We start from the raw sequence: 12228 nt of genomic DNA on the forward strand, positions 1-12228 counted from the left end.
TCCTAGCTGAGTTCACAGTAACGTAAACAAAACAGGTCTTCTGCTATGTAGAGAATGTGCTATATAGTGTGTGTACACGTTGGTACGTGTGTCCGTGCACATTGGTGCGTGTGTTCGTGCGTGAGCGAGTGTCAAAATCAAATCATATTAAATTGTATTGGTCACATCGACATATTTAGCAGATGTTGCTATTGCGGGCGTAAAGAAATGCTAGTGTTCGTGGTTGTGACACTTTGATGTTGTTTCCTGCGTATTAAGGCTTCTTTTCAGGGAGCTAGTGGAAGTGATGGTGACAGCTGCAGTGCGACAGGCCTATATCAGGTCATGCTGGGAACAGCCAGTAGCTGCCATCCATGCCCTGCAGTCCCATGGCTCACTAGTGACACAGTTCAACAGCACGGACGGAATAAATATAAACGTGTCCTGGATGTTTTGAGTTCTGATTGGCTGTGAAAGTCGGTGTTCAACCAGGTTTCCTATATGCGTTATGTCCAAACATGTAAGCATGCAGGCTACGTTGAGTCTTGCATTGTGACAAAACGGAAGCGCTACAATTTTCATCCACAGCGAATCAATATCAGACCTTGTCTGACCCGCATCATTCTTACAACCACCAGTGAATATGACTCGTCATCTCTGTTGGTCTGCAGGGTTGCTCTTGGTCTGTCATCTTCGTGGACCTGGATGCCCACAACAGGAACAGACAGACACTGTCCTCCCTCCTACCCAGAGAATCCAGGTCCCACGTGAGTAAAGACAATTAAACCACTCATTGCTAAATACCATTCTGTACCCGATGATGTATTGGCTCAGTGACCAGTCCAGTCTCCCAGTTCACCAGTAAAGAGGGGGCTAATCATTTTTCTCCGGCAGTAAGAGCAACTAGACAGAAAAGTGCTCCTGTAAATTAATTGGTTTAATTAGGGGAGATGGAAAAAATGCATTGGCGCTACATCTACAACATGGGCTAATGGGAGGGAGAGGTGGGGATGGAGTGAGAGAGGGCTGCGGAGGAAGGAGGTGAAGTGAGTACAGTACAAGGCTTATGCAAATAAAACGTTGAGCATCTTAATTATACACTGCTCAAAAAAATAAAGGGAACACTTAAACAACACTATGTAACTCCAAGTCAATCACACTTCTGTGAAATCAAACTGTCCACTTAGGAAGCAACACTGACAATAAATTTCACATGCTGTTGTGCAAATGGAATAGACAACAGGTGGAAATTATAGGCAATTGGCAAGACACCCCCAATAAAGGAGTTGTTCTGCAGGTGGTGACCACAGACCGCTTTTCAGTTCCTATGCTTCCTGGCTGATGTTTTGGTCACTTTTGAATGCTGGCGGTGCTTTCGCTCTAGTGGTAGCATGAGACGGAGTCTACAACCCACACAAGTGGCTCAGGTAGTGCAGCTCATCCAGGATGGCACATCAATGCGAGCTGTGGCAAGAAGGTTTGCTGTGTCTGTCAGTGTAGTGTCCAGAGCATGGAGGCGCTACCAGGAGACAGGCCAGTACATCAGGAGACGTGGAGGAGGCCGTAAGAGGGCAACAACCCAGCAGCAGGACCGTTACCTCCGCCTTTGTGCAAGGAGGAGCACTGCCAGAGCCCTGCAAAATGACCTCCAGCAGGCCACAAATGTGCATGTGTCTGCTCAAACGGTCAGAAACAGACTCCATGAGGGTGGTATGAGGGCCCGATGTCCACAGGTGGGGGTTGTGCTTACAGCCCAACACCGTGCAGGACGTTTGGCATTTGCCAGAGAACACCAAGATTGGCAAATTCGCCACTGGCGCCCTGTGCTCTTCACAGATGAAAGCAGGTTCACACGCACATGTGACAGACGTGACAGAGTCTGGAGACGCCGTGGAGAACGTTCTGCTGCCTGCAACATCCTTCAGGATGACCGGTTTGGCGGTGGGTCAGTCATGGTGTGGGGTGGCATTTCTTTGGGGGGCCGCACAGCTCTCCATGTGCTCGCCAGAGGTAGCCTGACTGCCATTAGGTACCGAGATGAGATCCTCAGACCCCTTGTGAGACCATATGCTGGTGCGGTTGGCCCTGGGTTCCTCCTAATGCAAGACAATGCTAGACCTCATGTGGCTGGAGTGTGTTAGCAGTTCCTGCAAGAGGAAGGCATTGATGCTATGGACTGGCCTGCCCGTTCCCCAGACCTGAATCCAATTGAGCACATCTGGGACATCATGTCTCGCTCCATCCACCAACGCCACGTTGCACCACAGACTGTCCAGGAGTTGGCGGATGCTTTAGTCCAGGTCTGGGAGGAGATTCCTCAGGAGACCATCTGCCACCTCATCAGGAGCATGCCCAGGCGTTGTAGGGAGGTCATACAGGCACGTGGAGGCCACACACTACTGAGCCTCATTTTGACTTGTTTTAAGGACATTACATCAAAGTTGGATCAGCCTGTAGTGTGGTTTTCCACTTTAATTTTGAGTGCGACTCCAAATCCAGACCTCCATGGGTTGATAAATTTGATTTCCATTGATCATTTTTTGTGTGATTTTGTTGTCAGCACATTCAAGTATGTAAAGAAAAAAATATTTAATAAGAATATTTCATTCATTCAGATCTAGGATGTGTTATTTTAGTGTTCCCTTTATTTTTTTGAGCAGTGTATATGAGTCTCTGACTAATGTGTTATTAAATGTCAGCCTCTTTAATGTTAGAAAGTGGGCATTAGCAGAGAGAGAGAGAAGGTCCCTTAGTCTCTTAACCCTTTACTAACTACCTGAAGACAGCTTGCACATGGGGGTGAAGGATTGACTTAGGAAATGATCAGAAACGGGTATCTGTGTTTTAAATGCTATGCATTTTAAACCTTCTTTGAACCCTAATACAGAATACGGACGCTGCCCTCCTGCCCTGCATCAGTTACCCTGCGTTCGCTGTGGATGACGACGCCCTCTACAGTCAGACCCTGGACAAGGTGGTGCGCAAGCTAAAGGGGAAGTACGGCTTCAAGCGCTTCCTGCGTGACGGCTACAGGACCGCAAATGAAGACGAGAATAGGAGACACTACAAACCGGCTGAGATGAAGGTCTGTGGTTTGGTTTAAAAGCCAACCCTGCAGACTGATTGTGATGACTAACATGCGCTATTCTGACTTGACTTTAAACCCCTTACGCTCTTCGGGACTTGGCCTATTATAAATAAGGCTAAATTGAAGTGTTTCTTACATAAGAAATACGGAAAGCATATGCATAACAATGGTAGCAATTCAAAAGGAACAGTTTGGAAATTATGGGTAAATTATTAGACTTAAAGTGAGGACACAACAGTTCACCTGACATGGTTGGCATAATTTGAAAAAATGTCTATTCAGAAAAGGACTATCTAAATGATAAAATATGATCTTAGGATTTCAATACAAATACTAGTGAATTCAGAGAAGAAGATAGTAATTTTGGTGCGAATAGACTGGAGACACAATTGCATTCTGATGTGTCGTCCGTGGCAAAGTTTCTACAACAAACAGGCTCATTCTGTTCAGGATATAACACCATGTCATCTTGTAACTGCACATCAAACATAGTGATTATAAATGTTGACTCTACATATTACATGAGTTTTATGAGATAGCTAGCAGTTGATGTTATTCTTCAGTAACACAGACCCCAGAGCAAATCAAGGGGAGAAAAAAATAGGTTTATTTAAAATAAAATGAAATCATAGATGTTATGCTGGGAAGTAGATGGTCGATGTTCATTGTTTCCTGTCCTCAATGATTCTCCACAGAACAAAGTGACGGGATGTAATTTATAACCCCCAACCCTAGCCTGTGGTTGACCAATTAGAATTCTTTGCAGTAAAATTGGGCCAATGGCCAAATAACAAGTATCCTGTTTCAGGCTCAATGTATAGACGATTCAGACCAATGAGATATTACCACATGTAGCTATGAGTCCAGGACTGAAACCCCTACACAGATTCTAACCAGATGTTGAACTGAAAAACCATTCCATTGATTGTTAATTCCCTATTGACCTCTAGTCCTCTGCGTTGTACATTATCTTAAAATATTATTTTTAATTTATTTCTCCTTTATTTAACCAGGTAGGCCAGTTGAGAATAAGTTCTCATTTACAACTGCGACCTGGCCAAGATAAAGCAAAGCAGTGCGACAAAAACAACAACACAGAGTTACACATGGGATAAACAAACGTACAGTCAATAACACAATAGCGAAATCTATGTACAGTGTGTGCAAATGTAGAAGAGTAGGGAGGTAAGGCAATAAATAGGCCATCGAGGTGAAATAATTACAATTTAGCATTAACACTGGAGTGATAGATGTGCAGATTATGATGATGTGCAAGCAGAGATACTGGGGTGCTAAAGAGCAAGAGGATAAATAACAATATGGGGTTGAGGTAGTTGGGTGTGCTATTTACAGATTGGCTGTGTACAGGTACAGTGATTGCTAAGCTGCTCTGAGAGCTGATGCTTAAAGTTAGTGAGGGAGATATAAGTCTCCAGCTTCAGAGATTTTTGCAATTCGTTCCAGTCATTGGCAGCAGAGAACTGAAAGGAAAGGGTGCCATAGGAAGTGTTGGCTTTGGGGATGACCAGTGAAATATACCTGCTGGAGCGTGTGCTTCGGGTGGGTGTTGCTATGGTGACCAGTGAGCTGAGATAAGGCGGGGCTTTACCTAGCAAAGACTTTAAGATGACCTGGAGCCAGTGGGTTTGGCGACGAATATGTAGCGAGGGCCAGCCAACGAGGGCATACAGGTCGCAGTGGTGGGTAGTAAATGGGGCTTTGGTAATAAAACGGATGGCACTGTGATCGCCTTCATCCAGTTTGCTGAGTAGAGTGTTAGAAGCTATTTTGTAAATGACATCGCCAAAGTCAAGGATCGGTAGGATGGTCAGTTTTACGAGAGTATGTTTGGCAGCATGAGTGAAGGATGCTTTGTTGCGGAATAGGAAGCCGATTCTAGATGTAATTTTGGATTTGAGATGCTTAATGTGAGTCTGGAAGGAGAGTTTACAGTCAAACCAGACACCTAGGTATTTGTAGTTGTCCACATATTCAAAGTCAGAACTGTCCAGAGTAGTGATGCTAGGCGGGCGGGAGGGTGCGGGCAGCAATTGGTTGAAGAGCATGCACTTAGTTTTACTAGCATGTAAAAGCAGTTGGTGGCCATGGAAGGCGTGTTGTATGGCATTGAAGCTCGTTTGGAGGTTTGTTAGCACAGTGTCCAAATTATTCTTACAAGATGGAAATGTGGACAAACTCTGAGGTGTTTTGGCTTGCTTGTATGACATCAAAGCGGTATTACCTTATCCTCAACGTCTCATCCGTAAAAATACATTGAGTCCTCATAATTTACAGCCTTTCCCTCACTCAGACATTTTTTTTGCCAAGTTGCCAAATTTAGCGTGAGGGATGAGGCAACTTCTTGTCGCGTTCAGAACGGCTGTCAGTCAAAACCCATACAGCGCTGTGAAGTGGAGACACTGAGCTCTGTCGTCATGTACAGCCACTGCGTTCCAATCAGGCCCCAAATCTGCCATTGTAAACCCGTATACGGGTACGAGTGTAAAGGGTTAATCCAGATTTTGTTTTGCTACGACAGAAGCCACGCAAATGTGCCTGCTCTGCCGTTGATAAATCCCAACTGAAGGCATATTAACTTCAGGATTAGCTGCTGTGCCTGCAGAGTGTGAATTTGGAGCAGGGCAGCTACTTAACACTGAGCAAATCATTGCATTAGCCGCAGCACTGACCTCCCAGAATTAATGAGCTTGGATTTAACAGGGGGAAACACAAAGGGAGGAAATATGGGAATAATCTGAGCCACTAAACTTTAAAGTTTCATTATAGGATTTAGACTAGGTGCAATCAACAGGTCTCAGACCATTTTGGGAAATGGAAGCTGGATATTACACTATAAAATGCCTCGTGATGAATCATTTTGAAATCTCATCCATTACAGTAGGTAATGTAGTAGGCCATTACATAACATTATAGATGGAATGGTTCTCTGCACATGCATAACCTCTTCTCGCTGCCCACTCAAATAGCTAGAAGTCACATGTATGGGATCACGAAGGACGTTGAACATCATATTTTATTGCTGAAATATGCTGTTTCAGGTGGGAGGGCATTGATTGCACGTTTATTCAATTTGAAAACGCTTATCTTGTTAGATTTTCAAAAGTCTGTAACGTTACCCGCTACAGGTGAAGGAGTGCATCCTGTCGTACAATATAGAGTTTTATAATCTGGAATAGCTGAGGCTCCTGGGATAGCTGGTGTTTACTGCAGATGTAGGCCTCAGTGACTGCTCTCTCCATCCCTGTAACATTTTATTAAATATCTCCATCATTTTGTACCTCATCTCTACTGGCACAGACACGCAAGCACGCACTCACTCACACACACTAGCATGACCCAGCTGTGTCAGCCTAACCCTTGAGCGATGACAAACAACTCGCAGTACGGTATGCAACATAGCTTTGGTAAAGCTGATAACAAAATACATGAATAGAGATGGAGAATAGAGATGGCTGGGGGGAATCATATGTTAGATTTCTTTTGATTTGATGGACTGATGGCTGAAGCGGTCCCTGTTATCTCTGCTATATCAGCCAAACTGCAGCCTGGGAAATGTGTGACCACTCCAATTAACAGCCTTTATTTCATCACGTTGTAGTCACTCTCTTATCTCCTATTGCCATGGAGATTGTCTGCGGAGATGGGAGACGGCGATAACAAAGTCTTAATTACATTTCAGGAGTCGTTATGCTCCTCCTCTCTGAAGGCGAGGAAGCCAAGCATACCACGAAAGTGTGCTGCTGCTTTGGTCCCAAAAAGATTCCTTAGGTGACTGTCTGAGTCAATTTTGAAGAAGGATTGTTGACGTAATGCAGATATATCCTTTGGTCTGTTTCATTCAGTGTTCTTTTAGTGTGTCCTCGGGTAATTGATCCACTAAGTTAAAATGATTTATGTTGCCTTTGGTTTGTGAATGCTACATGAAAACAGAACAGAACCAAGGACACTGTCTGACAAACGATCAATAACAACAAAACATGTACTTAAGACTTATTACGTCCTCACAGTTACTGTTGAAGTTTCTCCTTGGAATTATTGAAATGAATAAATTGCTGTTTCGCTATACAAACATCTCTACATTTGGCTTGTTTTTAATTTCAACCTCAGATGATTTATGGGTATGGGTGGCGAGGGAAGAAGTCTAAAGCTATGTAATGGAGTTTCTGGTTGGCGGGGACTCTGATAGCATCTCAGAAGTAATTGTTTTTGCGTCTGTTAAACTGTTAGAATTGGAAAACGAACTCGCCAGTCTTCACCTGTTAAGTGTTTTAAGTGTGTGTTTTGGGACAGGCCCATCACTTGCTATGAGCTGCATTTATTCTAAAAGCTGAGCATTTCTATTGTGTTCAATATGCAACCACTGACACAAAGCAATATATTTTGAGATTAATGCACTTGCATGCCATGTTTATTTCTCTTTCGGGTTTAGGAAACGAGTGACCTTCTCTGTGTTATGTCTTTTTTTTTTCATTTCTTCAAAGACACGTTTATGAAAATCGAATGTTCTTTTCTATTTCAGCTTTTTGATGGAATTGAATGCGAGTTTCCCATCTTTTTCATCTTCATGATGATTGATGGTGAGTCGTACACAGTAAACATCACAATAGTTGTGATGTTAATATTGTCTTCAAAGTGTTGTGAGTATTGGGTTACATAGAACTTGAATATCTGCCACTTTTTAGCCATTTTACGGTCTCCTCTACTCACCTGTATTTGATTTCCAGGGGTCTTCAGGGGGAACAAAGCCCAAGTCAAAGAATACCAAGACCTGTTGACGCCTATAATTTTTCAATCTTTTGAGGGTGAGTTTTCCTCCTCCCTTGGTGATCTGTGTTCTTATGGAACTACTGTGCACGTATACTGCCACGCACATGCACATACACACTCAATTACTCTAGCAGTGTTTCCCCTAGGATGTTTTTCAGCATTGGTGTCAAGGGTGGGGGGGTGCATTGTTACTGGGGGGGTGAACTGCTACTAGCGTTAGCAGCATAATTACATGCTAGCTGTTAGAGCCAACGACTATCCATTTAAAAGCGTATCTCAGCAGGAATATTTTTATTGTAGAAAATTACATCAGGTTTGTTGCGGCGGTGGCAACAATTCAGCAGTGGTGGGCCACAGCTGCTAAATTAATATAGGGGAAACACTTATTAGTCCCCCTCACATACACATTCAAGCTGACATCCGTGGGAGTTTTTTGAGAAACATACACATTTTGGTTGCAAAGATTACTGTTATTTTCATATTATACACATTACAATATCCCTCCATATTATTCTCCCACATGCTGAGTGCACGAAAGCTGTTCACATATTTTAAGGACCAGGCTTTTATATCAGCCTTCACACCAAGCTGTATTTTTTTCCCCCAGCAAAGAAACCACATTAAAAGAGTCTAGGGAGCCAATAACCTCTGAAGCATGCATGCTGCTTTAGGAATACATCTCAGTGGTTGTCACCTCCTTTGGCTTTGAGGTGTCTTTGCATTTGTTATGCAGAGAAAGTATTGTACTCCCGGTGCGTTCCATCTTGGAAATGTGACATTTCTTCACGTGTGTCTGTTAAGATACCTTTGAATAGATAACTACCACTCCTTTCTCCTGAGCAGCAGACACATAAACTGCACTCCTTTCTCCTGAGCAGCAGACACATAAACTGCACTCCTTTCTCCTGAGCAGCAGACACATAAACTGCACTCCTTTCTCCTGAGCAGCAGACACATAAACTGCACTCCTTTCTCCTGAGCAGCAGACACATAAACTGCACTCCTTTCTCCTGAGCAGCAGACATATAAACTGCACTCCTTTCTCCTGAGCAGCAGACACATAAACTGCACTACTTTCGATGTATCAACCTCCTGGAAATTCCATTAGTGCCCTCTATTCGACATGTTTGTAATCACCCAGCACAGTAAAGTGTATCTATCTCCCGTCCTGTGTGTCGTGGGTCAGGCCATGCTGTCATCCCGAAGTACTACCGCGTACCTGCCGACTTTGTGGAGGCGGAGCAGAAGAAGCACGGGAGCCAGAAGCGTTTCCCTGCCAACACAGGCCAAGATGGCACGCTGTTCCTGTGGGGCCAGGCCCTCTTCAACATCGCCAGGCTGCTGGGTCAGTCTCTCTCTGTCTGTCTTTTCTTCACTGACCTCACCTCACTGTCAAATACCTTCTGTTCTCTGACCTCTCGCTGGAGAGGTATTCTTCTAGAGAGCATGCTCGCCGGGGTGTTCACTATACTGTTGTCATGTCAGACTGCAGAGGTCACGGAGTTCAGATATTCAGTTCAACATATGTATTTGCTGTATGTTAGAAGTTGCTCTCAGGTTACAGGGTTCTCATTACCAAGTAAGGACTTTTTGTAAGGAAAAGTCATTTTATGGGGTGTATGTCCAGTGTATCAGTTGGAACCTTTTAGTGTGCTCTCCGTGTTCACCCTTCCACTCTGCCATGTCTCTTTTCCAGTGGATGAGCTGATCAGCCCCCAAGACATCGACCCAATCAAACGCTACGTACCCCGCCAGGATCAGAGGAACGTCAGCATGAGATACTCCAATCAGGTTCGACTCCCATTCCCATGTGACCAGCCATGTTTGGCCATCACTATAATCAGAGATACTAGATATAACGACGAGATGCTTGTGTCTCCGCCCTAACAATGGCATTCGCTGTCCACAGAGCAGAACGGCAGGCTGTCAAGCTCCTACCTATTCCTTTTTTTGTATTGGTTGATGCATGTCGTTATTTTAATACTTTTTGAATATTCTATGAGGAGTGTTGACGTCAACTGCCTGTATCCAATGGAGAGTGAGTGCTAGCCTCATGAATATGCATAGACAGTCTCGAATTTCAGCGAACAACTCGAATTTTAAGTGTTTTTTCTCAAAGTAGCCAGGATGTCACTTCAATCAGTGTAAAGAATGATTTTTAAACCTTGAGACAATTGAGACATGAATTGTGAATGTGTGCCATTCAGACGGTGAATGGGCAAGACAAAAGTTTTAAGTGCCTTTGAACGGGGTATGGTAGATGCCATGCACACCGGTTTGTGTCAACAACTCAATATTAGGAAGGTGTTCGTAATGTTTTGTACACTCAGTGTATATCAGTACACTCTTAACATTACAAAACTTCTATTAGATCAAATAAGCCTCACTTATTTTTATCTTGACAGAATTTAGGGTAGAATTTAATCTCATTGCCGCCCATACAAAAACTCCTCACTTAATGATCTGCTTAACGTGGACAGATTTTGGGCAGAGTAAAGCATCTCGCTTCGCCTCTTCCTCTCTGCTATAATTCACCTTATAAACTGTGTAGTTTGGGTCCTGGATGCTGATTGGCTGAAACAGCATTCCAGCCATGTGTAGACAATATACCAAGGGTACGACTCAAAATAACTTGTTTACTGTTCTAATGATGTTGGCGAGCAGTTTATAATAGCAATAAAGCACCTCAGGGGTTTGTTTTATATGGACAATATACCACGGCTGAGGGCTGTATCCAGGTGTTACCACACCTACACGGGCCTTGCTTAAATAGTTAACCTGCTCTAAGGGCACTACTGCAGACTACTATATACCCTCTGCATGTATACATGAGTCTGCATAATTATATATATCATTGATTCAGATGTCATATATTCTTACTTGCTAGGACAAACTTTGATGTATTATTCCAAACCTGTGTTGATATGCGGGGGCCACAAGGCTCAAACGAGAGGTAAAAAAAATCAATGGGGAATGAGAGAGATCAGGAGTTTACATAATTGATCTTGAGTTTAGACTGTAGATTCATGCAGGAGGAAAGCTCTCTCACCTCAGTTTTATTCATGACGCAAATGCTCAGCTAAGCAGCTCAACCCGGAGCAGAGGTTGGAGCTCCGGTACCTTCTCAAGCGTTTCACCCTGGAACGGGGCTACGGTTTGCGTCGTTGGGAGAGCACGCTGGGAGGGGATTGCATAATGCTCACAAGCGCGTGGAGCGGCTGTCTCGTTGCCTTTACATCACTATAACCCTTTGGTCTGTGTGGGGGGGGGGGGCTTGCAGCGCCTGCGTGCGTGGGCGCGCTGAGCTTTCACATGGAATCTACGGTTGATTTTTTTTGTGCTCCCATTTTGGCTGAGATACTCTTCGCATCGTCATGTCTCCAATGCACTTAAAGGCACACTACATAAGACCATTCCATGATACATTAGACTAGACCTGCTAAAATATTCTGAATTAACGTCTGAATGGAAAAGGGCAGTGCAGCTAGATGCCGCTGTGGTGTAACGGTGAATAGAATAATACACATTAACACTGCATTAGAATGGCGATTGTGGGGGTTACATTTAGATTTGACTGTTCTGCAAGCTTGATGCTATGCATTTAAACGTGATAATACAGCTAGGTGATGCCCTGAGACCTTCTAGATAATTCACGAGAGAATGGGATTCACATAGTTTACGTGTTATTTATGTAATGTTAGTGTTATACATATTATGAAGAATGTAGTGCCACTGTATGCTGAGCAGCTGTGAATTGAAACGTCCTAAAATTCCCAGAGCCTTTATACTGTATGTTAAATTGTTATTAACTGATACAAATAGTACACTATTTTTGGTAGCGCATATATTTTATGCACTTCCCAGAGTGTCAGGCCCAGTAAGCACTAGACCCAGATCTGTGTGTGTGGATCAGGGTAGTTTAGTATTTAGAAACCACTAGGAGAATGTGAAGTGAATGCTCCTTGTCTGTGGTTTGTTCCACGTGAGAAGCGATGCGTTTTGCTAGGCTCTGAGGTTGAGTCAGATCAAACGCACCCCAAGGAGTTTCAGGAAACGCTCTCCAAATAAACACAGAACAAAAGCCAGAGAGGAGATATCATTAAGCCATATGCCTTAAAATATACACCCACTCACACACACCATCAAAGCACGCGCGCAGAAAACACGTAATACAACTATACACCAGATTAGCTAATCAGACACATGAAACAAATGCACACATTTTCACTACCGTAATACTGAGTCAAAGAAAGACACACATGAACACAAATACACAAAAGATAGATTCAAATGCATAATAATTAATTGTATTTTTATGTAACCTCAAAGGGCTTTACATTGTGGGGGAACTTACCTCATCCACCACCAATGAA

At 43.6% G+C, this 12228-nt stretch overlaps 1 protein-coding gene across 3 annotated transcripts in view; it reads left to right on the forward strand.

Moving 5' to 3' along the window:
* LOC129834345 (phosphorylase b kinase regulatory subunit beta-like) overlaps positions 1–12228 on the forward strand; it is a 63709-nt gene that overhangs the window by 23387 nt on the left and 28094 nt on the right. For all 3 annotated transcript variants that reach the window (XM_055899245.1, XM_055899244.1, XM_055899246.1), the window contains 6 exons: positions 651–746; positions 2867–3064; positions 7608–7665; positions 7813–7890; positions 9042–9200; positions 9552–9646. In XM_055899245.1, coding sequence (XP_055755220.1) covers positions 651–746; positions 2867–3064; positions 7608–7665; positions 7813–7890; positions 9042–9200; positions 9552–9646 — 684 coding nt within the window. The remainder of the gene's footprint in view (positions 1–650; positions 747–2866; positions 3065–7607; positions 7666–7812; positions 7891–9041; positions 9201–9551; positions 9647–12228) is intronic.

Source organism: Salvelinus fontinalis, chromosome 35 (assembly GCF_029448725.1).
Source record: "Salvelinus fontinalis isolate EN_2023a chromosome 35, ASM2944872v1, whole genome shotgun sequence".
NCBI classification, from domain to species: Eukaryota; Metazoa; Chordata; class Actinopteri; order Salmoniformes; family Salmonidae; genus Salvelinus; species Salvelinus fontinalis.